Below are 27,245 nucleotides of genomic sequence, written 5' to 3'. Positions count from 1 at the left end.
CTTCTTTTCATATCTTGTTCAAAAAAACGAACAGCTTGTTACAACACACTGAAACAAAAAAAACTCTTATGTAAATGGCAAGCAGTATTTAGTATTGTTATAGATTTACTATCTGAATAATAGAATCTTCCAAGTTTAAAATTGTGAACAGTCCTCCAATGATTCTTACTGAAACCACAAACTTTGAATGGTTCTAAAAGTAGGGCATCTAAACTGACACTTAATTATGGCAGGGTTATAATATTTCTTAATGTGATTGTGGTGGTGGGGTTCAAGGTTTAGATGACAATTAGATGGTCTGGTGGCAGTTACAAGTTGAGAAGCATCTTAAGTATCAAAGGGGTACAAAAAGCAAAAGGTCAGATTCCAATGGGTATTGGGTTGATCTTGATGTCGAGTTCAGTACATTCACTTTGCAGAGAGAAGTGGAAATCTGGTGATCTTGCTTAATAGATAGCAAAACAGGCCAGATTTTGTGAGGAATTATATCATTTATCACTCTGATCCTTTTATTATGCAGGGAAAGAACTCCACATTTCTTCTGTATCTCCCAATCAGAATTGCAGATGAATGCTTCCATTCCGACACATCTATCATATTGTAGAATAGTGGAGAACGGGATTACAGATAAAATGAATATATAGTTAGAGTGCCAAGTAGGTAAAATGCCATTGGTAAGGAGTAGTGTACCAGGTAAGTAGCATGCTAGGGTACAAGGTGACTAGGGAGCAAGATAAGCGATGGAGTCTTTAAGGCAGGTCAGGGTGGATGGTAGATATTGGGTCTGGGCAGTCCTGGTAGGGGCTGGGGGAAGTTTTGTGTCAGGATGGATCCAGTAGTATAGAGGAAGGGATCTGGTGCAACTGCAGGGTAAAGAGCTGTCAGGTCTGGAGCATGGCCGAGAGTGAGGAGTCACTTATTCTGGAGCAGGGCAGAACCCAGTCTGGCAGCAGGACCAAAGTGTCGGGTCCAGCATGGGTAGGTGAGTCAAGTCCAGCGGCAGGACAAGGATGGCAGGTCCTGGATATTGGCGATGACATGGGGAGGTATCAGGTCAGGGCCTGGGAATTAAGGGTGTGTGAAATAAGTTGGGATTCAGTTGAGTAGATACCTAGGAGACAGACTAGGTATTTAATGGACTATCCTGTCCTGACATAGGAGTCAACTCCAAATTTGACTATTTAAATTGGATACTTTGAAAGTTCCTAGTGAAAGGGTATTGCCCATTGGAATCTTCAATTTTCCAGACGATTCCTTCAGAGTCTGCTACGATGGAGATGCCACAGGATCCCAACAAGCACCTTCCATCTACATCTCAGAAACGATTATCTGGCTGTTAGAAAATCCAGACTATTTATAGCTTTTGTATGATTGAAGTAATACATTGAAATGGAGCTGGTAAGAAAAGCTAAAAGAATTAATTTTAGAATGTTATGTACCACAGTCAAGACATTTTTAAAGCATTATTGATAGATTTCATCTAGCATATTTCCATCCAGCCTCACTTTTGAACCTTGAGATCCACTTTATTGAGTGTAATATTTAAAAAACATGGAAAAATGTGTGCCAAACTCTTTTAAACCTTGTACAGATGCTTGTAGTATGGAAGAATACTGATTGAGGGTTGGATTAACTGCTCTAATTATCCGTAAATAAGATCTAAACAGACATTTTTGTGTATTGGAAGAGTGTGCTGCAATTTTTTTATTTTTAAATTTAGTTTCAGGATGACAATTTCCACTTTATTGTACAAAGCTCCAACAGAGAACAAAAATAGATTTTCATTTGATAAAGATTTAGTGCTGCATTCTTCAAAGAGTCTGTCAGAGGAGGGATTTTACAAAGCTATGTTAAGAGTTATTTCAAAGTTTAAAAAATATTCTGTTTATAAACTGGCAGTTCAAGTTGTCTGTGAACTAAATATTAAAACAAACTTGCTTGTCTGTATTATACAAAGTTAAATTCTTAAACTTCATTGATGCAGTCAGCATCAAGCCAGTTATCTTTAGTTACACAAAAATGAAGAAATAATATTAAAAGACAAGAGGAGCTTAGTTTAAGGAGGATCTGGCCAAGAGCAAAGCAAGTATAACATTTGACTTCTAATATGTTGGGAAAATGGTTATTTTAAAAAAAAAGATATTTCGATATTGGGTTTCCTTGGATATTATTTTTGGTGGTTTGTAGAAGCAGAGACTGTGTCACAAAGGTTTTAGCCACTTTATTATTTAAGCTTGAAATACATTTTTTAATTACAGGTCTGAGGGACATTCATTCATGTATATTGTATAAGGTACTTGCAAGCTTTCCTTGGGGGATTTTGTTTAATTTGGAAAGTGAATGCAGAAAGACCTTATTTTACATATTCTTTCCACCTCAAGGTCAACTTACACATTAGGTTGGTTTCATTGATCGTTTCACTTTTTTAATATTGTGGGCAGAGACTGGGGATATTTGCTGAATGAGTTTAGACAAAATGCTGAGTATTAACTGGGGAACTGCAGATCTTAACAATAGATCCGTTAAGATTGATGACATAATAAAGACTTGCTAAGTTGCTACATTCACTGAATTTGCTTTTCAACAATTACTATCTTTTGCCAATAGTATGTTTCCTTAGTTACTTGTGTGTCTTTAGCTTTTTAATAGTTGAAGGGAATAGCAATAACTATGTTTAAATGAGCCAATCTAGGATTTAGATTAAGCTCAAAAATGGTAGTTTCTATGTAGCAAGGGTATCATCACAAAAATTGCAGAGAAATTTTTTAGATAAAACACTATATAAACAAAATTCACATGTTTGCAAAGTCGACTTAAAGCAATTTGTTTCCCTGTTGGATTAGAGACATTAATGATCAGAATATCCTGGATAAAGTTGCAAGGGATTGCTCTGCTGGTAGTGACAGATTGGTGGAGAATGTGTTGTGTGAAGTGCTTGCAGCATTGAGAGGAGGCTTTTCTACTCTGTAGCAGTTGCTTATAATCAGTAAGCCATCTGAGGATGTAACTCGGCTACTGTCTGCTGTGCAAGTGCGGAAAGGCTGAAAGAAATTGGATCACCATATTAATAAATGAATAAGCTGTCATTCTCGGGAGGTTCTCCACAGGTCAGTGAAGTACATGGCTATATCAGGAGCACTCAGCATCACCTGATGCATACGAAAGCCTGAGGGAATGATTCCAGTCAGCATGTTGTCTGTAGTGTGAAGGCATCTGACGTGCCCAGCAGCTTAATTTCTTTCTGCTGCAGTAATTGAAGGGGGTTAGGAAGGGAAATTAACAGCAACCCAAGCAACATGCTACACAGACCATGTTAGTTCCACTTTAGACCTTCTGCCAGATGTTCTAGAGTGAAATGAAGATTGCGCTTTCTAGCATGATAAAGAAATATATTCATAGTCCCTTAGGATGGCAGTTTCCTCATGCAGAGAAATATATCTGCAGTATTGTAAGTACTTGATGTTTTGTTATTTTTGCAAACTGAATGGGACTGGCAATTACAGTAGTGCATGATGTGGCTCATATTCAGTACTTTCTGTCTGAAAGATTGGTAACTTTATGGCTTTGAACGTGCTGTGGTCGCAAACACGTGAAAAAGATTGCTTTGTTAAACATTGTGCTGGGAGCAAATGCATTGGTAAATATGTGCACTATTATGCCAAACGTTAAATTGTACAATTGCAATCAATCATCTGGAAGGCAATTAGAGCAGTTGCTAGTCCTGTGCAGTTATATTGTGGTTGTTAGGGCTTGTGGTGCCAGCCTTGAAATTTGTGGGCTTTAACCATAGTGGATTTGTTAGTAAGGATAATGCGTGTAATGCGTATGGCACCACAAAATAGTGTGCTAGAGTGGGAGAAACAAAAGATCATTTCTATGTGAAATAGCAGTAAACAAAAACTTGGCAATATTTCCAATCAGTTCACTACCAACCTGGCATGAAGTGGCACATTTATATTGCTACATATTGAGTTATATTTTAGGATTTTAGTCAGGATTTTCGTCTAAAATAATTTGTTTCCTCATGTGCTTCTTGACAAAAACTTGCCACTGCAACAATTTTACGAAAGTGGGCCAGTGGAATGAAAGGACAGCTGCTGTGCGATTTTACTTTGTATCAACTAGGTTAGTTGTCTTTATTAAACCATTCTAAGTTAAAAATGTTCATCAAGTTATAAATAGATTTATGTATATCCGAACATAACTGAATTAATAATTAGGAATTGTATTTTTCGTAAGTGTTCAATGTTGATGGTACAGTTTCCTGTTTAATTTAATATACACATTATGTTAGCTATGTGCTATTAAAATTTTTAAGTTCTGTGATAATGTGATGCCTTCAAGAAGTATGCCAACACTAAGTGTGCTAAAAGTTGAGATGCAACATTGAAGAAATTTGGATATGATCATGCTTTTTTAAAAATTTGAGCACTAAAGCGCTGAGAATTTACTGTCAGTATGGAACCCTGCAAATTATTGTTGACTGGATCTGTGACTGGGTATAAATATGGTGGAACTGTTAAACTGTGTACCTATTTTAAACTGATGAAATTAGTAAGAACACTTTCCTACTGTTTGTTGTTTTATGGTAACTACGTGCCGAGGGAGATTTGTTTTATTCTATTCCATATTCACTTCTGGAGAAGTATTGGACCCAGCATCTTTTGGTTGCAAATAAATTACATAGAATGGGACTACATTAGACTACCCAGTATGGTAAGTAGGTTTCATGAAAATATTTAAGAGATAGTTTCTTCTCCAAACTTAGTTTGAGGTAGAATTAGAAATTAGGGTTTTCAAAATGTATATTTCTATTTCAATGAATTATTGACCATTACTATTTGCACAGTAATTTTTTACATCCATACTGTAGTATGTTTTCCCTGTTTACATGCGTAACAACACCTTTTCTTATAGTTATGAGTTATAACTACAGTTCCAATTGTTCTTTCTCTCCTGGATATTACTAAGTTTGTTTTCATAAATTTTCTCAACATTTCATCAAAGATGTTGATGTACTGAGGATGGGATTACCAATTCTGAGTAAAATAGAATTTACAAAATTGTAACCTAGTCCCATTGAAATTGAAAGAGAGACTTAAATTTATTTGTTGTTTCATGGCCTGAGTAAGTCCTAAGCCATTTTAGAGTAAATAAAGTCATTTTGAAGTCACTGTTGTAATGTAGGAATCGTGGCAGCCAATGTTTGTACTGCATGTTCCTACAAACTGTATGATGATAAAGGATCAATAACCTACTTCAAATAATGTTGATCAAGGGATAGTAATTGGCTTGGATATGATGAAACTCCCCTGGTCTTTAAAATGATGTAATGAATGTTGTTATAGTTGGTTTAATATCTTGCCCATAAGATGGCATCTTTGACAGTATGTAACTCCCTTCATACTGCGTAAGAAAATACTGACCCTAGCCTTGCACTCAAAGGCATGAATGATATCAACTGAGCCATGAAATTTACATATACAGCCTCAGAGAGACTGGAGAGTCTAGAGCTAGAGGGCATGGTCTCAGGTTAAAGAATTGGTCATGTGACTGAGATAAAAATAAATTTCCTTCCTGAAGATTGGGGCAATGTGATACTGATATTAGCTTTACCCTTATTGAACCATGGTACAATGAAGAGTTAAGTGGCCAGACCTCTTAGTTGTTACGTTACGAAACATGGAAAATAGGAAGAGGAGGTGCCACTTTGCCCTTCTGGCCTGTTCCACCATTCATTATGATCACCCAACTCTATAGCCTGTTCCTACTTTCTCCTCCATATCCTCAGATCCCTTTAGTCTCAAGTGCTATATCCCCCTCCTTCTTGAATTCATACAATATTTTGTCCTCAACTGCTTTCTCTGGTAGGGAATTCCACAGGTTCACAACTCTCTGGATGAAGAACCTTCTCCTCATCTTGGTCCTGAATGGTCCTAAACACCATATCCTTAAACCGTGATCCCTAGTCCTAGACTCCCGTCATTGGGAACAACCTTCTTGCATCTACCGTATCTCGTCTTGAGAGTTTTATAGGTGTCTAATAGAGCCCTTATAATTATTTTAAACTCCAGTGAATACAATCCCAACTGGCTTATTATTTCATCATATGTCAGTCCTGCCACCCCAGGAATCAATTTTGTAAACCTTTACTGCACTCGCTCTATAGCAACAACATCCTTCATTGGATAAGGAGACCAAAGCTGCACAAGGTATCGTGGTGTGGCCTCACTAATGCCCTGTACAATTGCAGCAATTCCTGCTCCTGTACAGGAATCCTCTTGCTATGAAGACCAACATACCACTTTCCTTCTTTACCGCCTTCTGCACCTGTCCACTTACCTTCAGTGACTGTTTTAAAAGGACTCCCAAATCTCATTGCATATTCTCCCCCCTCTCAATTATACTATTCAGATGATAATCTGCCTTTTTGTCTTTGCTACAAAGTAGAAAACCTCCCACTTATCCACATTATACTGCATCTGCCATGTATTTGCCCACTCATTCAGCCTGCTATACTGAAGCATCTCTGCATCATCCACCGCTCATCCCCCCCACCCAGTATTGTCATCTGCACATTTTGAGATGTTTAGGTCTCTCATCTAAATTGTTGCTATATCTTGTGAATAGCTGATTACTGTGGGACCCTGCTAGCTGGTGCCTGCCATTCAGAGGAAGATCTGCATTGTGTTCCAATTCCGACTGTAGACATTTCTGAAAGCTTGATCATGTCATATCTTGATCAAATGACATGGGATCCCAGCATTTGTATGCAAGTGTTTGGATTTTTCTTCACACTTGGATCCTATTTAGTTGAGAATCTTTCTATAATGGTTTTGTGTCAATTATGTAACATGTTCCAAGAATCAAAAGACTGGAAGTGGACAGATGAATAGTGGAGACCGATAAATTACAGTACAGGAGCAGACCACGAGATTATTGGTGTTAGCGCTCTCTCCTTTAACCACAAGAACCATTTACATTTCGCTTCTCAAATATTTTCAAAGCAAATTATTGGCAATTATATATTTGCTGGTTAGTTACTTTGTTCGTTCAGCAAAATGTTATAATGAAGAATTTTTCGGAATTATACATGATAGTTCACAATAGTTGTACAAAATGTTTGGTGTTTGTAACTCTGAGTATAATAACAACCTATCGTTTCACTCAAGCACCTACCCCATTCCCTAAACCTAAATTGTCAGCTTTTAAATTGGCTTGTGCCCGAAACGTCGATTCTCCTGCTCGGATGCTGCCTGGCCTGCTGTATTTTTCAACTCTGGTACTCCAGCATCTGCAGTCCTCACTTTCTCCTAGCTTTTAAATTGGCAATTGTTTAAGCTGCCAAAAAGTGCTAACCATTCAATCACATTCAATCACAAAGTTGCTTCTTGGAGAATGTTAAATGCATTCTTGCCATATTTTTACAAAAAAGAAATGTTGACATGTTCAGTGTTAAGGCATCAATCTGATTTGTTTCCTCCTGTGTAGGATTAAGATTTAAGTTGTCTTTTTTTTAAAAATTCCCCCTGTGGCACCCCCCCCCCCAAACTTCCAAAAATGTTTGTTTCGGCTTGTATTGTTTCAAAGTGACAACTGTCAGATGCAAAGTCGGAGTGAAAGCAATAATGAGTGATTCTGTGAGGTTTATTAATAAATAAAGATCACTTTGAGATTGTCCAAGGTAAAAGGGATGCTTGACAGAAAAGCTGTTAGATTCCTATTATTGTGTGCGCTTTCATTCTGGATGATAGTGTTTCTGGTCTTTAGGGAAATCTCAACTCTTGCAATTCTAGGGTGTAGGTTTGCTCATTGAGCTGTAGGTTTGATGTCCAGACGTTTCATTACCTGGCTAGGTAACATCATCAGTGGCGACCTCCAAGTGAAGCGAAGCTGTTGTCTCCTGCTTTCTATTTATATCTTTCTCCTGGATGGGGTTCCTGGGGTTTGTGGTGATGTCATTTCCTGTTCGTTTTCTGAGGGGTTGATAGATGGCATCTAGATCTATGTGTTGTCCCAGTCGAAATAGATGTGTTGTCCCAGTCGAAATGGTGTTTTTTTTTCATCCGTGTGTAGGGCTACGAGGGAGAGAGGGTCATGTCTTTTTGTGGCTAGCTGGTGTTCGTGTATCCTGGTGACTAACTTTCTTCTTGTTTGTCCTACATAGTGTTTGTGGCAGTCCTTGCAAGGAATTTTGTAGATGACGTTGGTTTTGTCCATGGGTTGTACTGTGTCTTTTAAGTTTGTTAGTTTTTGTTTGAGAACGTTAGTGGGTTTGCTACTAGGATTCCAAGGCGTCTCAGTAGTCTGGCTGTCAGTTCTGAAACTTCTTTGGAGTATGGTAAGGTGGTAACACCATTTCGACTGGGACAGGCTAAGCAAAGACATACCAGAGAATTCCTAGAGGCCTGGCACTCCAACCACAACCCCATAAACAAACACATAGATCTAGATGCCATCTATCAACCTCTCAGAAAATGAACAGGAAATGACATCACCACAAACCCCAGGAACCCCATCCAGGAGAAAGATATAAATAGAAAGCAGGAGACAACAGCTTCGCTTCACTTGGAGGTTGCCACTGATGATGTTACCTAGCCAGGTACTGAAACGTCTGGATATCAAACCTACAGCTCAGCGAGCAAACCTACACCCTAAACCTCAACCTGAGCTACAAACCTTCACAAATCTTGCAATTCTGTTTAATTTTTCATGACAAGAAAGCATGATGAAAGAAGCTGCTGCATTTCTATTAAGTTTTATATAATCTTAGGATGCTCTAATGAGCATTCCAATAAATGAAGTACTTTTGAAGTGTTATACAGTTGGAAATGTGGCAGCCAATTTGCACGTAGAAAAGTCCTAAAGACAGTAACTGGGGAGACAGATACATGTTTTATTAATTCTGAGGTATCTGCATTGGCCAAGACACTTTGGGAACTCCACTGTTGTTCAAAGAATGTTTTGCATCATCTGAGGAAGGCAGACAAAGCCTGACTGAAAAGCCGACACCCCTCAGAATGCAGCTCTCCCACAGTAGTGCCATTTATTAGCCAATTTATGATGCAGAAAAGGGGCTTGAGCCCACAACCTACACTCATAATTTCAATCCATTCCTTTCTGATGCTGCAAACTCAATCAGGAGTAGCTTCTGGAGCTTAAAGTTGACTTTTGATACCTTTACACAAATGACCATCTCTCCTGTGAACGCTTAAACAGACGTGTTCCAAAAGATTATCAGTCTTGTTTCAGATAATGTTAGGAAGGGACTTCAACAATTTTGATCCATTGACCTTGAAGAAATGGCAATATACTACCAAGTGAAGATAGTGTGAGAGTTGGAGAACTTGCAGGCAGTGATGGTGTTCCCATGTATCTGATGAGCTTATACTGTAAGACCATAAGATATAGGAGCAAAGTTACGTCATTTGGCCTGAGTCTGCTCTGTTATTTGGTCATAGCTGATATGTTTCTCAACCCCAGTGTTCTGCCTTCTCCTTGTAACCTTTGGTCCACTTACTATTCAAGAATTATCGATTTGTAATTGAGATACTTGGCTCAATGACTTGGCTTCCAAAGCCCACTGTAGCAATGAGTTTCATCGCTCACTGATTGAAGAAATTTCTTCTCATTTCAGTTCTAAACGGTCTTTCCTTCATTCCGTATCCTTGGGTCTTAATCTCTCCTCCTAGTGGAAACATCTCCAGGTCTACTCAATCAAGGCCTCTCAGTATCCTGTAAGTTTCAAAGAGATCCTGCTCATCCCTCCAACTACAGATCCAAAATCTTCAACTGCTCCTCATATGACAAGCCCTTCATCCAGGGATCATTCAGATCATTCTGGACCCCCTCCAATGCCAGCACATCCTTTCATACATACAAGGCCCAAAACTGCTCACAATATTCCAAATGTGATCTGACCAGAGCCTTATACAGCCTCAGCAGCACACCTCTGCTCTTGTATTCTAGTCCTCTTGAAATGAATGCTAACATTGCATTTGCCTTCCTAACTGCCAGCTGAAACTACATTTTAACCTCAAGAGAATCCTGAACTAGGACTCCCAAGTCCCTTTGTGCTTTAGATTTCCAAAGCCTTTCCCCATTTGGAAAATAGTCTATGCCTCTATTCTGGAGGTAAAAACAATGACTGCAGATGCTGGAAAGCAAATAATGGATTAGTGATGCTGGAAGAGCACAGCAGTTCAGGCAGCATCCAACGAGCAGCGAAATCGACGTTTCGGGCAAAAGCCCTTCATCAGATTCCTGATGAAGGGCTTTTGCCCGAAACGTCGATTTCGCTCCTATGCCTCTATTCTTCCTACCAAAATGCATAACCTCACACTTACCCACCTTGTATTCCATCTGCCAGTGCTTTGCCCATGCTCCACCCAAATCCTTCTGTAGCGTCCCTGCCTCTTCAACACTACCAGTTCCTGCACCTATCTTTGTGTCTTTCTCATCCTTCTTGGTGATGGAGATGGCATATTTAAAAGGTGCTCTTGAAGGAGCCTTTAGTGAATTATTGCAGTGTATTTTGTTGATGGTATACTCAGCTGACACTTTGCGGCAGTGATGAAGGGAATGAATGTTGGAGACAATGGATGTCATGCCAATCAAGTGGGCTATGATGTTCTGGATGATTTGGAGACCCTTAAATGATGTTGTCACAGCACTCATCCAACTAAGTGGACAGTATTTCATCACATTCCTGCCATTTGCTTTGTAAATAGATGGTGGCCAGCCATTGGGGAAACAGCAAGTGAGTTACATGTCATTAGACTTCTTAGTCTTGGACCTGCTGTTGTAGCTACACTAAGTATATACTGGTCAAGTTCAGTTTTTGTTCGGTGAAACCTCAAGGATGTTAATAGTGGAGATTCAGTAATGGTAACATCATTGAATGTCAAAGGCGATGATTAGATTGTCTCTTGTTGGAGAAAGTCATTCTCTGGCACTTCTGTGGAGCGAATGTTACTTGCCACTTCTGAAGAAGGGTCACTGGATTTGAAACATTAACTCTGCTATCTCTCCACAGATGCTGCCAGACATACTGAGTTTCTCTAGCAATTTTTGTTTTTGTTTCTTGCCATTTGTCGATCTAATCTTGTAAATTGTCCATGGACTGCTTCCGTAGCTAAGTCATCGCTAATTACCATAGCAATGAACAAGTTTAATCAATTAATACTATATCTTAATATTTAATTAATTGAGACTAAAGGTATAAATGTCAGTCTAATTCACTTAATTAATAACAAATCAGGACCAGCAACTGTACCAATTACCATCGTAATTGATTTAATCCTTCAATGTAAAAGATTACATTGAAGAACACAGTAAGCCTCTCAATGTGGAGGGATGGATCATTGAAGAGAATTTCAAACAAAAGGGAAGAGTAACAGAAAGAACGTGTTTGAATAGCATCTGTTGAAATAATTGGTTTGTCAGTATTTTGCCTAAAAACTTTATTAGACCTTGTTACCTCGCCCTTTTCTTTTATATTGAAAGCGTTGCTGCTAACACATATGTACGGATGGAGTCCCGTTTAATTCAGTTTGAAAAGATGGAGTATAAAATGAAATTATAAGCTGTGGTGACCTTGTTCTATTTTTCTGAAATGAAGAATAGCAGTTACTAGTGATTGCTTAATAGCTCAAACATATTTGTGAAAAGTTTCTATACCTTTGTCTTGAATCAAATGCTTAAGATGTTTAGTGTAACAGACAGTAGGGTCAGTGTAGACTCAATGGGCTGAATAGCCTCTATTGCACTGTAGAGATTATATGGGAGAGATTTGAGCCACAAAATTTGGCTTCTAACTGCTACTGGTGTTGGTTCTGTGGTAAAGTTGTGAGCTGTATAACTCTGAGACTGCTGCATCACGGCCATGTTTGGAAGGCCATTAGTGCAAACAGGTTACACAAGTGCTAAAACACACAAGGACAAAAATTAGGAATAGAAGGTATGAAGGCCCTCTTCACATGAAAAATTCTCAGCTGGACGTGTTCAGCACTCTCTCCCCTGCCCCCCCCCCCCCGCCCATGCTAACTATTTAATGGCAAAAACATAGAGCATCAGATGAGAGGCTCTTGGATTTCATGTACTGGTGTAGAGTTGCTGGAAGGATTATGTTCAGTGTTTTTGGAAACTATTAAGGTTTTGGAGTGAGAAGAAAACATTGCTGGACTTTTACTAGTAATGCACAACACTGAAGGCCAACTCAGCAGAGCAGTGTTCACAATTCGAGACTTTATTGCTTCTTGCATGACGACAAACTACAGCACAGGCAACAAAGGAGGAGAGCTGTTGAGAGGAAGGAGGTACACTCTCAATGGAAGGGAGTGCCAACCCAGAGTCTTCAAAGAGCATTTTTCTTAACTCTGTATTAGCCAGGAGCAATATCTGAGGTAAGTAAGATTCACCAAGTCACAAAAACAGAAATTGCTGGAAAAACTGAACAAATCTATGGACAGAAATCAGAATTAAACTTTTGAGTGTAGTGACCCTTCTTCAAAATTGATGGTAGCTCAGAAAATGTTTGAGTGGGGAATGGGGTAAGGAGTAAATGATAGTTGGAGATAGAGCCCATAAAGAGAGAAAAGCAGTTAGACAGACAAGGAGTGGATAACAGTCAGCCTAGGACAATGAATAGTTGCTAATGGGGACTTTTAATGGCTAACAATGGATTATGTAATAGCAAACCATATGCTAGCAAGGCCTAATGTGTGGGGGAAGGCCTGGGCGTGGGCAAGGTGCTCAAGCCCTAAACGTGTTGAACTTTATTGAGTCCGAAAGGCTGTGGAGTACCCAAGCAGAAAATGAGGTGCTGTGCTTCCAGCTTGTGCTGACCTTCGCTGGAGCACTGCAGCAAGCCTGAGACAGATGTTGGATTAGTGGTGCTGGAAGAGCACAGCAGTTCAGGCAGCATCCAACGAGCAGCGAAATCGACGTTTCGGGCAAAAGCCCTTCATCAGGAATAAAGACAGTGAGCCTGAAGCATGGAGAGATAAGCTAGAGGAGGGTGGGGGTGGGGAGAGAGTAAGAGCTTCAGAGCAGAGGAAATGACCTGGGAGTTGCAGTGGGAGAGGGACTCCCTGAGATTCTTGTAGAGAGAGGAGGAAAACTTCTTCAAGGCAGGCATCCTTGCAAGAGAGACAGATGTTGGCCAGGGAACAGGGTGGTGTGTTGACGTGGCAGGCAACAGAAAGCTGAGGGTCTTTTTTTGCTGACTGAATGTAGATGTTCTGCAAAGCAGTCACCCAGCCTATGCTTCTTTTCTCCAAGGTAGAGGAGACCACATTGTGAGCAGCAAGTACTTAGAGTCGCACAGACAGAAACTCACCTTTTGGTTCACCTTGTCTGCACTAAGCAGATATCCCAATCTGAGCCAGTCCCATTTACCAGCATTTGGCCCACATCCTCCTAAACCTTTACTAGTCATGTGCCCATCCCGATACCTTTTAAATATTGTAATTGTGCCCACTTCCTCTGACAGCTCATTCCATACACATACCACCCTCTGCATGAAACATTTACCCCTCAGGTCCTTTTAAATCTTTCCCCTCTCACCTTAAACCTATACCCTTCAGTTTTGGACTCACCCACCCTTGGAAAAAGATCTTGTCTATTCATCCTATCCATGCCCCTCATGATTTTATAAACTTCCATAGGGTCACCTCTCAGACTCTGACGCTCCAGGGAAAATAGCCTCAGCCTATTCAGCCTCTCCCTATAACATAAACCGTCCAGTCCCAGCAACATCCTTGTAAATCTTTTCTGCATCATCTGAAATTTAGCAACATCCTTCCTGTAGAGGGCAATCAGTGTTGTACGCAGTACTCTAAAAGCAGCGCAAATGACATCCCAACACCTATAATCAATGTTCTGACCAATGAAGGCAAGCATTCCAAACACTGCCTTCACCACACTATCTACCTGCAACTCCACTTCCAAGGAACTATGCAGCTGCAGCCCAAGGCCTCTTTTATTTGCCAACACTTCCCAGAGCCCAACCACTAACTATACAAGTCCAGCCCAGGTTTGCCTTACTAAAATGCAACACCTCACATTTATCTAAATTAAACTCCATCTGCTATTCCTCGGCCCATTGGCCCATCTGATCAAGGTAATACTCTGAGATAACCTTGTTCACTGTCCACTATACCACCAATTTTAGTGTCATCTGCAAACTTACTATACCTCCTATATTTATATCAAGATCATTGATATAAGTGATGAAATAAGGTGGGCCCAGTGCGAAAGTCTTTTTCAGGAACAGACCATTAATGGTAATAATGGTCTTTATTACCATTATTAAAGACTCAATGATCTCTGCCTATACCTGACCTCAGGTTTATCTCTTTGCCTCTTTGTGGTACAGAGTGCATGTCAGTTGGAGGCCTTGATGATTTCACTCTGTAACAAAAATAGACATTACTAGGAAAGCTGAGCAGGTCTGGGAGCATCTGTGGAGAGAAATTAGAGTTAACATTTCGGGTTGAGTGACCTTCCTAAGAATCGGTTCTGATTTACAGCATCTGCAGCTCTTTCCATTTTGATTTCTCTCTTTGTTACTCACTTGCTTTAAAAGCTGCTGTGTTTAAGTGCTACGTGTATCCCCTTTGTTGGTAGCATACATCCATTTTGGGAACATGTTAATCTGAATTACATGCTTTAATATTTTGATAGGATTCCTGGGTTGCCTCGGATTTTGACTAGACTCCCAACCTGCCTACGAGAAAGACAGGAGCTGGTGGGAAGATGGCAGCCTAGCAGGGGAGGTGTTCTTTTCCTCATGGAGTTCTCCCTATTTCTCACCCCATCCAACCTCAGTACCACTACCGCCTCTATAAGCCTTTGTGAATTTCCCCGCATGTGGAAATTTATTTTGGAATATGTTGTCCAAAGATCCCCAGAGCACCACTGAACATGACTATCATGGAACATCACACAAAATAAAGTTGTTCAGTTGCTCAGTGTTTTCTGTCATTGGAAATGTGCAGAAAAATCAGATGAACCAAAGTGGACATGTTCCAAATGATCTATATTCCAGAGAGATGTGTACAAAACGTTAATCCTCATTTACCTGATCCTCATTATTGTAATGAACTGTGCTGAATACATAATCATATACATGCTTCATATTAGTTTTGAGAAATACTTTCCTTGTTTAAAATGTAATATTAATGAAGGTTGTTAAAAAATTCCCACTTTACTATTAAGTAGATAATTATTAATGGTTTGTGGCCTGTAAATTGATTTATCCCCTCCCTAATCCTATTTGATTAATGAATTCATTGCAATTCTCACTCACCCACAGGAGAGTTATTTGTTCATTTAACATTTTGTTCAAGTGAATCTATGTAGCATTCCTTAGCAAGCCCATTCAACCATGTTTTAGTTTTTATTTTACAGAATTTTGAAGACTTGCATCTTTAAAAGTAGCTGAGTATTTGATAATGTAAATGTCAGAGAAACAAATACTATTTGCACTGTTATCCCTGCTCAGAAATGGCAAGTGTCAAGTTCTGAACCTGATTGTAAATTTACATGTATGAAATATAACCCTCATGGTTAATTACCTAACCTCCACATCCCTGGATACTACAGGGCAAGTTAGCACGGGCAATCCATCTAACCTGCACATCTTTGGATTGTGGGAGGAAATCCACACAGAGAGAAATACAGACTCCACACATACAGTCACCCAAGATTGAAACCGAACCTGGGCCCCTGGGGTTGTGAGGCAGTAGTGCTAACCACTGAGCCAATGTGCTGCCCAGGGATGCCCTAAATCCATGTATTTAACATCTTTGGAGGATGTTTTCTTCTTTTGATGTCTCCAAAGTGTACTGCTTCTGGAGTTGTCACTGATGTCTTCAGCATCTCGAGAGTGACTACTTGGAGACTGCTGATAACTGCAGCCTTACTCTAATGGGCCTCTTCTGTCTGTGGCCCTGGCTCTGCCCCACGCCCTCACTTTCTCTGAGGTTTGTAAAGTTCAAGACCACAAACAATGTCGTGGTTATTTCACAAGGTGGCTTGTTGGTCATATAACTGAAATGACATTACTCATTGTAAATCTTGTATTGAGCCTTTGTAATACATTTATAAATTATAGTTGGAGCTAAGATTTTCAGCTAAATGAATAAACACCAAAGCTCTATACCTGAGAAGGAAGACAACTGGAATGCTGTGTTGTTTACCAGCGTCCACTGCTTGCTCCATTCTGTTCTCTTTGTAACAACTCCATATCATAGACAGGAAATATCTAAATTTATTTTTGGAGGAAAACCGCATTGCAGCATTGAGAGTAATTTTCATGTCTGGTTTTCATTCTCCCCTTGTCTGCCTTTGGCACCAGTTCAACATAAACATCAGGGTTGGATCTCTGTCTTTATCATTGTAGTGTGATATAACTTGCACAAACTATTGCTTTCCAGAATTGCTGGTCAGATGCAGGCTGATAACTTGTTACCTAATATACAAAGTGTAGAGCTTTAGAATCATAGAATTGTTGTGGGACACAAAGAGGCCATCATTCCTATGCTAGCTTTTCAGACAAGTATCCTTACCTAATGCCAATCTCCTGCTTTTTTTCCATACCCTTGCACACACTTTCTATCTAAATAATCATGCTCTTGAAGGTCTCAATTAAAGCTGCCTCCACCACACCTCCAAGCAGCGCATTAGCCCTATTTACTCGCTGAGTGAAAAAACTTTCCTCACATTATTATTGCTTCTTTTGCACATTATATTAAATCTATGTCCTCTCGTTATTGTTCCTTTCATGAGTGAGAACAGCTTCTCCCTACATACTCTTATCAAACACAAGTTCCAATTTCTTCGATCGATCCTCAACTGAATTTTCTCATTCCTGAAATCATTCTTGTAAACCACTTCTGCACACACTCAAACTAATTCACATCTTCCCTATCATGTAATATCCAGCTGAGGACTAACAAATGTCTTGTATGAAAAATCTCTTTTGTGAGTAAATAGAAATTGAAAAACGAAAAGTGCAGATCTGGAAATGTCGAATAAAATTAGATGTTGCAAGTAGATCATAGATCATTTTGAAATCAATAAAAGCAAGTTAAAAATTCAGAAAGGGACATTTGTCAGAGATGCTTTTGTGTGTACTACTGAATAGTCTCCAAGGTTATACTAGAAATTTGAACTCAGTCATGCACCTTATTGTTCTTGTTTATACTAAAACTGACAAAATATGCATATAGATATTGTTTTCCCTCCGCACACAGTTTCAGGACTATGTCAAATACCAGTATGATTGTCTAACATTTGGAAGGAAGCACATTATAAACACAGCTGGATGACTAAGGTTTGAGCAGTTTGTCTCACATTTCTTAATAGACCTCAGGTTGAGGTTCTGTTTTGGCTCAAATCTGTGATATGGGTCAAATAGCACTCAAGCTTTACTGTCTTAAGTGATTTCTTCTCAAGTTTCCACTTAAAGTTCGTTTACATATCACTGAATGTAAAATATTTCATCAACCGATGCAGTTGGGTAATGTTTTAGAACATAATTTTTATTTTAATTGTTTTTGCTTCCACATTATTTACTAATATATTTAAGATTGCTATTGCTGTACAATTTGATTAATACAGTGGAAAATGGGAAGGTCTCACATAAACACACATCAGCGTTTTAAAGCAGTATCTAATTGAATAGCTCTGTCACCTTTATTAATAACTGAAAATTATATGTGTTAATTATGTTGGTGTGAAAAGTCAGTTTCCTAATAGATTAAACATTGTACTTAATAAAAGCTTTTAAAATGTCCCCATCAGTGACCTGTCCAAGGAATCACCTTAATTTTACGAGCTTCCTTGGAGGACCATCTATGAGTGAAATTAGTGAAATTACATTGCTCACAAGAGAAAGCTTTTCACTGTGCCTCGGTACACCTGACAATAAATTCAATTCAATTCAATTCAATTCAATATTGCATGTGGACAGGGCAAGTGCCAGTGATAAGTTTGCACAAGTTTTGAAAAGAAGGTTGCAAAACACAGTTTGCTTTGAACATCATTTATGTATAAAATTCCATAGTCTTTTAATTTGGCCAATGTTTTGTGAATTGTGCTGAAAGGAACACAAGTGAGAAGAATTTCCAGCCTCTGAATATTTTTCAACTTAGAAGTGACTGAGTTACAAGGTGGGTTTAGAACATGATTTGGAGATGCCAGTGTTGGACTGGGGTGTACAAAGTTAAAAATCACACAACACCAGGTTATAGTCCAACAGGTTTAATTGGAAACACTAGCTTTCGGAGCGACGCTCCATCAGGTGGTTGTGAAGGACACAATTGTAAGGCACAGAATTTATAGCAAAAGTTTACAGTGTGATGTCACTGAAATTATACATTGAAAACTACCTTGATTGTTTGCTGAGTCTTGCATCAGTTCGATTGCCCTGATAGTTTCACTTCCTTTCAGTTCACAAGTAAGGTTTATGAGTGTGCTTATTGTGCACACTTTATATCCCATCAGTAAATGTAAAAACATCTAAATTATAAGTGCAAAAATTATTGTCTCAACCTCCTCAAAATTTCTTTCAATATATTGGCAGCTGCTGTTTGTTGAACAAAAAATTATACTACTGCCTTTATTGAGTAATTTGGGTTGGCATGCTGGAGGTGTTTCAGGAATTGATCACTTAATTGTGGGAAAACTAGTGCTTTGTCTCATTTAATGTTCAGCTTTTTTTTGTAAGCTGTAAACAAATGAATATGTTTAATGTGATAACCTTTTCTATGTTTTGTACATTTTCTGCTGTTGTTCATTGCATTCTTTCTGATTTTTTCCTCTGCTTTCCTGGACTCAGTGAGAGGTAATTTTTATTTATTTCTTAATAAAGCTCAAACTGCCAGGATAAGAGATTGTGTTACTATTAAATGTAAATAAAAAAATGTTTAAGCTGTGGCCAAGTAGAGATGCCATTTCACCTTGTCCTCCAAATTCATGCTCTTAATTCAGTGATTTGATCTGGCTTCAGGACTTTCCCTTCAATTGTTTTTGATGTGTGTTGAACTGAATCCTCCTTCAAACCAAATTTACAGATTAATCTGAAGCTTCCCAAAGTGGTGGATTGGACCCCAAGTGGGGTTACAAACTCCAGGGCAGTAGTGGCCTAAACACGCAGCCTCACACTGGTACTGACATTGATAAACCATTTTACTCTTCATGTAATAGGCCAAACATTCTGAAGACTGTGGATTGTAGAAAACAGCATGTACCTTTCACTGTTCACAAAAAGCAAGGTACTGAACTTGCCCAACTAGCTCAAGCTTGTGAAACTGGCAGTCACAATAGAAATGATTCTGCAATTGAATAGCAGAATCTTCAGTATACAAAGAATTACATCGACAACCAATTTCGGATTGTCATTCAAGCTTGCCTTATATACGATAGAAGCTACATTAATAGACGGTGCCCTGTTCTTTGCAGACAGAAGGAACGTATACACACATTGTGCATTTACAACTCACAAGTTACTGGTGGCCACTCTCAGGTTCATTTCTCTAGATGATTAGAATCTAGAATATAGCAACAAATTGTCCAGAAGATGCTATAACCACAAAAATTTCTGCACTAACAAGTTCTGGATATGGTTTCAGTGCAACTTTTCGCTTGAACTGACTATTGCTAGTGAAGTTTTGTTCTAATATCGCTTCATCATTCTGTTCATTCCCATCTCCTCGACATGTTTTGTGATTAAGAATTGTAAAAGGATAAAAATAATAAACCCTCCAAATTTGTGACATTAAATCAATGGATATGTTCTGTTTGATAATATGAATGGAAAATGTGTACAGAAAATCCTACGATGCTAAATCTGAAAAATGTTGCCCTCTTATCTGAAGTAGAACTGGGAAAGGTGAGCCTACTGTGTTTGTGTGTTTAGCAATAGTATACAGGCTATGTTAAGAGAACAGTTTAATTTTTCCAAGCAGGCCAGCAGTCAACTAGTTTTCCTAACTTGTAATCCTGAAATAGAATACTAAAGTTCTCATCTGATATGTCACTAAACAAACAGTTTTTGCAAAATTGTGAAAAAACTATTAATTGGTATAAAAGGATAGGAGCTAATCAGATTTGTTGTGTACCTTCATAGCACATTAAGATTTATGTTAATTTCATTGATCTCTTATCAATCTTGCTTATGCTGCTAGGGGCAGAGATAATTTAATGGTAAGATGCTTGCCCCTTGAACTACATTCACAACAAAGCAACTACAGAGCATTCAGAAAGCTAAAAGCATAAATCATTCTTCAAAGTGAGAGTCACAAATAGAATACCTTTAAAGTTAGGCTGGAATGTTGAAATCAAATTTCACTTCTGTAACACCTTTGTTTAAAAGAAAATCCCAAGTAAAGAATATGGCAGACAGAAGGGATTAGTTTAATTTGGTGTCATGTTCAGCAGAACATGGTGGGCCGGAGGGCCTGTTCCTGTGCAGGATTGTTTCTATGTCCTAATGTTAGAACTAGGAGTATGATCAGGTAATCCTATCCCTTGAGCCTGTCCTGCTGTTTGATAGGATCATAGTTGATCTCCTCTTGGCTTCAACTCCACTTTCCTGACCGCTGTCCATAACCCTTTAACTTATTGCTAATTAAAAATCTGTCCATCTCCTCCTTATTGTCCCAGCACCCACCACTCCCTGAGGTAGTGAATTCCAGATTTGTGACCCCTTGGGAGAAGTCATTTCTCCTCATCTTAGGTTTAGGATAAAGGGTAGCAGATTTAAAGTGATGATCTCTTGTTCTAACTTGCCCCAGGTGATGAGATATCCTCTGTATGTCGTCTTTGTTAATCTCCTTTACCATCTTATATGCCTAAATTAGATTTCTTCTCATTCTTCTAAACTCCAGCGTATAGGCCTAAACTGCTCAATGTGTTCATAGGACAAACTCCTCATCTCTGAATCAGTGGAGTTAATTTCCTCTAAACTACCTCCAGTTCAACGACATCCCTCCTCGAGTAAGGGGACCAAAACTGTACACAATGCTTCAGGTATAATTGCAGCCATACTGCCATTAGCACTGCATCCACTCTATAGTAATAAATACCAAGATTCCATTTGTCTTTCTTATTATCTGATGTACCTGTAGTTTTCTGCAATTCATGTACGAGGACAGTCTGATCCCTCTGTACTGAAGCACTCTGAAGTTTCTCTCCATTTAGATAATAAGTTGCCTTTCTAAACTTTAGACAAAAATGACCATGTTTATCCATGTTAAACTCCATATATAAGTCACTGTGGATAGTGCTAATTACATTTTTAATGCAACCTACAAAAATCACTTGTGATTATGTCTGTTGAGTCACTCATGGAATATTTGTCAGCCCCAAATGCAACCTTAGCTTTCCATTAACTACATGTGGTATTTCTAATAGCACTGATGTTGGCAGCTTACATAAGTTTTATTTTAAACAGCATCAAGATTCTGACAGTGATTCCCATATTTCTACTTACATTTGCAAACATTAAATGATTTATATTAAGCATACACCAATACGCATAAATTTTCTTCTATCATAGAAATCTCTTGTGTATAATAAAAGCCATTAAAATATTCAATTAATTGAAACAGATTAAATAGAATAGCAACCTCAATAACTTTTAATTGCTATTAATTTAGCAGGCACTGCAATATATATAGTGTTCTTGACCAATTAGTTTCTAGGTCAAGTCCCCAGTGATTTCAGTTCAATATAAATGTAACATTAAATGTAAAGTAATGGACATTTATGGCAGAATTGAATGCCAGTGAGACCTTGTATTATGGGCAATATACGAAGGTAAAAATGTTACAGTATTGACATACAGTATTGTATGTTCTCATCCACACTTTATCCCAGAGTGCTGAAGCACAACAAGCTATCAGGAGTGTAATAGACTGTAAATTATTCCAGAGAGTAACATAAGAACATGGCTGACAGGAATAGAATCATCTGAAGACATTGAATAGTCTGGAATGTAACCTTCAGTGACCACAGTATATCATCATAGAATATTTAATTTTATATTTCTGTGGAAGCACATAGTCTATAATTTGTGTTGAGCTGCTTGAATATGTGAATGTTATCCAAGGAGAATATTTGTATCTCAAGTTAACTCAATGAGAGGTAAGTTTGTTAAACTGAAGGATTGGTGCACCTAATCTATAACTACAGATTAAATTTGTGTTTTATATATTTTTGACTTGTCTCATTATAGGAATTTCCAAAGGAAATAATTTAGAATCACCCAGCAGATATAATAACAGTTCCTCTTAATGAGGTACCATTTGACCACAGTCATGTGAAAGATTGGCGAAAAAAACTGAAAAGACTGAAATGCAATAGGTTTGAATATTTAAATTTCCTTCATGTGAAGATGTTCAATTTCTGTCCAATGTCATGGTGATAATCCTGATCCCTGAGAAATTATAGTTGTTTAATAGAACAGAACTTAAATATCACTGAACAATGACTAATTTTGTGAAAAGACTTTTGCCTATTACTCATCAAGACAATTCACAAGAAGCACTAAGTAAGTGAAAACAGCATTTATACTCCAAGGAGTGTACATATAGATTGTTAATGGGCTCTGATTGATAGAGGTATTGCCATAGATTTTGCTCCAGTTAACGACAACTGATAGATTATCGTGTTTCAATTCAAAATAAGTGGCAACCATTCTATGATTCACTTTACAGGGCAATTTTGACCAATCAGAATTGACTTGCCTGACTTAAAATTTAAACAAAGCTAGGCAGTTAATTATCGGCCATCATTGACTATTGCATTCACAATTTCAGCACTTCTACTAATCAAAGTCCACTTGCCAACCATTCAGCCATCTCCTGTCATATTTATACATGTTGTTTTCCCTGTAATTTATATTTCTTAAGAATTGAACTGAAGACAGATCAATGAAAAGCTTTGACAAAATATCTCTTTTTTTGTAGCAATTATATTGATTGCTGAAATAATAGAAGAGTATATTCTAACATACATTTTGAAGATTTTTTTATTTAGCAGAGTTCAAATAATTTAATCGATTCCTTCTAATTTCTTGTTTAAAGTTGCAATTGAATCTCCTTATTACGAAGTTGTTTTCTATATTCAGTGGAAGCCATAGTTAAATTCACCACAGTGCCAGAGGAGCATGGGACTGCTCTGTCATTAGAGAGACAACAGATGGTGGTTTAACTGAGGGCCACCATGTCTTGGGTGTGGTTGAGAAGTTGGAACTTTCATGGTAACCTCAGCCTGTACGGAATAGAACTCACATTGTTGTTGTCCACAAGTCAACCATGCAGCCAACTGCGCTGGCTGAATCCCATAGAATGGAAACAATATTATGGGAGCAATGGGGCAAAGCAACACAGAATACTTGCTGCATATATTGAAGCCACTCAGCCCCTCAAGCCACTTCTTTTTGCTCAAGCAATCCAGCCAGTCCCCTTCCCTGGTATTTCTCACAGCTCTGCAGTTCTTTTTCCTTTCATGAACTTAACTGATTCCCTTAGGAATCAAACCACAATTTGAATCTGCTGCACCACTTTTTCAGGCAATGCATTCTAGGTCATACCTTTCATTGCCTAAAACATTTTTCCTTAATGTGCCTTTGACTCTTTTGCCAGTCACACCTTTAATCTGTGTTCTTAATGTTTCCTCGACTGGGAACATAGTTTCTCAATCTGCTCAGTCTGGAACCTCATGATTTTGGTAACTTCTATTAAGCCCCTCTCAACCTTCTCTGCTGAAAGGAGAATAACCTCAGCTTCTCCAATCTATCCAAATAATTGATGTGCCTCATACCTTCTGAATCTGTGATGCTAGAATTGGACGCAGTATTCCAGTTGAGACTAAATATCTCAAAATAGCTACCTTACTTTTGTACTCATGGGTCAGATTTTCACGTTGGAAGCAGAAGATGGGACGAATTCTGTGGTATCCCACCTCCAAGTAGAATACTGTCAGACAGGATCTTCTGGGTGCCCAGGTTCTGCTGTTAGAAGGCTCAAGTCTAGAGTGATGAAAGGTGCAGTCCACAGTGAGCATGTTAAATGGCTCTCCTCGTTTCCGAAAGACATCAGCCCTGTGTTTCTGAGGCATCCAGCAACTCCTTGGCTTCACTTCCAAATGCCTGCCCATTCCCCATATCCTTGATTTCCTGAGGCACCACCAAACATCTGTCAATGACAACTTTAAATGTATTCAGTGATGAAGCATCCACAGCCCTCTGGCATACAGACTTCCGTAGATTCTGCATGTGAAATAATTTCTCCTCATCTCATCTGAAATGATCAGTCCTTATCCTGAGATTGCTCCCCTGTATTTTAGATTTCCCCAGCCAGCCAATTAAATCTCTGTGCCGATCTTATTAAAGTAATTTAACTTTCTGTAAGGCAAACTCTCGTTGGGAATATTTGTTTCTGAAACAAGAGCCTTCTGATGTTGGCCTCATCTTTTTCCAGAAAACTGTTTCATATACCAATTGTACGATGTTTAACCCCCATGGAATGAGAACTATTCGAACTAAAAAACAGAATCAAATCTTTTTCTTTTTTGTCCAGCATCTTGATAAGTCACATCAGTTTCAATAACAGAAAAATAACAGATCCATTGAAAGCGTTGCTGTCTGCACTGGTGAAAATCTTTAGCTCTGACCTCCTTTGAGAATGTGTTGATGTTTCGCAGATTGTGGGTTCTGTAAATGCCAAGGTTGAATGCAATGCGAATGCTTCAAATCTGAGCACTTCAGCACATTTGAGACGTTTACAATAATCCCATTTTATCTGTGTAAAAATTGTTTGAAATCCAATGTGGATTTATAAGTAAAACAAAGTAGGATGAAGGTTTTGGCTGCAAACTGCAATTTTTCCCAAGCTTTCTGAGAACCTGGATGTATTACTGTTTTTTTTGGGACAAGTAAAGACAAATCAGTTGCTAGTTGAAAGAATTTACAATGTGACAAGAAAATGGTTTTAAAAGGAAATGAAAACAGTCTTTTTTTCACAGGATTATTAAAGTACCACATTATTTGATGAATCACTAAAATTATATTTAACATGTACACTTGGGTTCAATTGAAAATATAAAAGATAATTGGAATGCAATTTTGATCCCATAAAGATTATTATGCATACAAATTGCATTCCTTATGGGATGTTTCATTTTAACTTAATCTCTTTCCTTTACCGAGATACAAGTGCCCATTAGTATTAACTTTGTCTTTGTATTCATATCCTACCAAACCTCAACATTGCAGAGCAGTTTTATTTTGTCATTATATAAGTAGATACTAGGTAGGGTGGAATATTATTTAAACTATCAAAAATTTGTCACTTACCCTTGCATTTATATAAATATGGCTGCAAGATGATATTCTTTTAGTTCACAGACCTTGCAGTATTGGTAAACGTTTTATTTTTAACCAGACATGTCTGTTCAGTTATGTAATTTCATTAATAGCTTTCATGTATGAAATAAGTATTTGATGTCCAGTCAAGTAATTTTACAAATGTTTGCCTTCAGTGCCAAGCTTTCAGTACAGCATCCCCCCGAGATTTTCTGTCCCTCAAAAATACACTGTCTCTAGTTTACCACCTGGTATCCTGTTGGTATTTGCACTGCCTTCCATTTGAAGGATTAATGAATTGAGCACAATCTCACCATGGCTGTCTAACAGCTTGTCTGCTATTGTACTTCTGGTATCTTTCAAAACAGGTGTTCTAATTTTATTTGCAAAGATTGATAGGTACATTTAAACAAGTGTTGTTTCTCAGGAAGCACAGACTTACATTTTTCCATGAGTAACATTAGGCTGAGTAACAAAACCTGTAAGCAAAATATCATCTACAGCGCACATATTACTCTGTAATAGACCCTGTAAATGTAAAACTATCTGCCACCTAATTTCTACAATTTTATTCTTTGAAGTCCCAGTTTGATATGCAGAGCTGAATGATAACAAATGACAAACTGTAGTAGAGAAGTAGGCCATGATGTGGAAATATATTGCTTACGCTACATTAGGAATTTGGTGCAAGTGAGATTTCAGTGCTGGGGGGAAAGAAGATGCTGTTTTTGTTTAGCTTTCCATCTCAGAGCTGCTGAGTGCTATTTTGTCTCCAAACTAGGAGACTGTAACTTGCTATTACTTTTCTTTAATGAATTAGTAACTAGTTAACTAATCAAATGAATGTGAATAAATAAGGTTAGATAGATAAAGAAGAATGAGATGTGCTGTAACTGCAATGCACTGCCAGATAACCATATCTGTGGTCAGTATCTCCACCAACTTAAGCAAGTTCCATTAAGAATTGCCGAACTAGAGTCTAAGTTGCATACATTGTGGAGGATCAAAGAGGAAGAGAGTTACCTGGACACTTGTTCTAGGGAACAGTCATGCCCCTTATGTTGAGCAGAACTTTAGATTTGATGAATGGTCAGGGACAAAGTGTAACTGCAAATCAGGCAAATGTGGAGATCTAGCACAATGTAATGGATCTCTTGACTTTGTCCAATAGGTAGGAAGTATTTGATATCTGTACAGTTGAGACCGAGGAGAATAATGAATGAACTGGCCTTGGCATGAGGGTACCATTCAAACAGGGAGACTGACAAGGAGTGCAGTAGTGATAGCAGACCAGATAATCATGGGGTTAGAAACCATGGCCATTTGTGTTACCATGGTGAAGGACATCACTCTGTGGCGAGACACAAAACATACAGAGGGATTGGGAGGATGTTGTGGTCCACATAGGAACAGATAACATGGTTAAATGGATGGTCTGGAAGGGTTTGTGGCTCAAACTTAAAACACAAAGCCTCAAAGATAATCATCTTTGAATTGTTAACAGAGCTACATGTCAGTTGGCTTAGGGACAAACATGTGGCTGAGAGTGATGTGGCGAGAAAGGAGTTTTGCAACATTAGGGACTCTCACCAATACACAAGATGAGCTGTTTGACTGGAGTAGGTTCCACTTAAATTGGACTGCAACCAGTATCCTGTTCAACCTTAACAGGGGCTGGAGTGAGTGGTGGTTAGTAGAGGAAAAGATTTGAGTTGAGATGAGCAGAGAGGAACAGGCAATTCAGAGAATTTAACAGTAACAATACATCAGTGAGTGGGTCCCCATAAATAAAAGTGAAAACGTTAAGACTATAGAATCATTGAACCCCTACAGTATGGAAGCAGGCCACACAGCCTACCGGGTCTACACC

General features: G+C 38.4%; 1 protein-coding gene across 7 annotated transcripts in view; it reads left to right on the top strand.

Annotated features, from left to right (window-relative positions):
• The window catches only part of LOC140475997 (amyloid beta precursor protein binding family B member 2-like), a 268,491-nt gene that overhangs the window by 222,641 nt on the left and 18,605 nt on the right, over nucleotides 1–27,245 (top strand). The window contains exon 1 of one of the 7 annotated variants that reach the window (XM_072567950.1): nucleotides 3,273–3,448. The exons of the other annotated variants lie outside the window; for them this stretch is intronic. Within the exon in view, the coding sequence (XP_072424051.1) occupies nucleotides 3,423–3,448 (26 nt within the window). The 5' untranslated portion in view covers nucleotides 3,273–3,422. Of the gene's footprint in view, nucleotides 1–3,272; nucleotides 3,449–27,245 lie in introns of those variants that run through there. 7 annotated transcript variants of the gene reach the window in all.

The sequence above is a fragment of the Chiloscyllium punctatum genome, chromosome 1 (genome assembly GCF_047496795.1).
Source record: "Chiloscyllium punctatum isolate Juve2018m chromosome 1, sChiPun1.3, whole genome shotgun sequence".
NCBI classification, from domain to species: Eukaryota; Metazoa; Chordata; class Chondrichthyes; order Orectolobiformes; family Hemiscylliidae; genus Chiloscyllium; species Chiloscyllium punctatum.
Note: the sequence above shows the minus strand (reverse complement) of the source record. Positions and strands in the feature narration are given on the sequence as shown.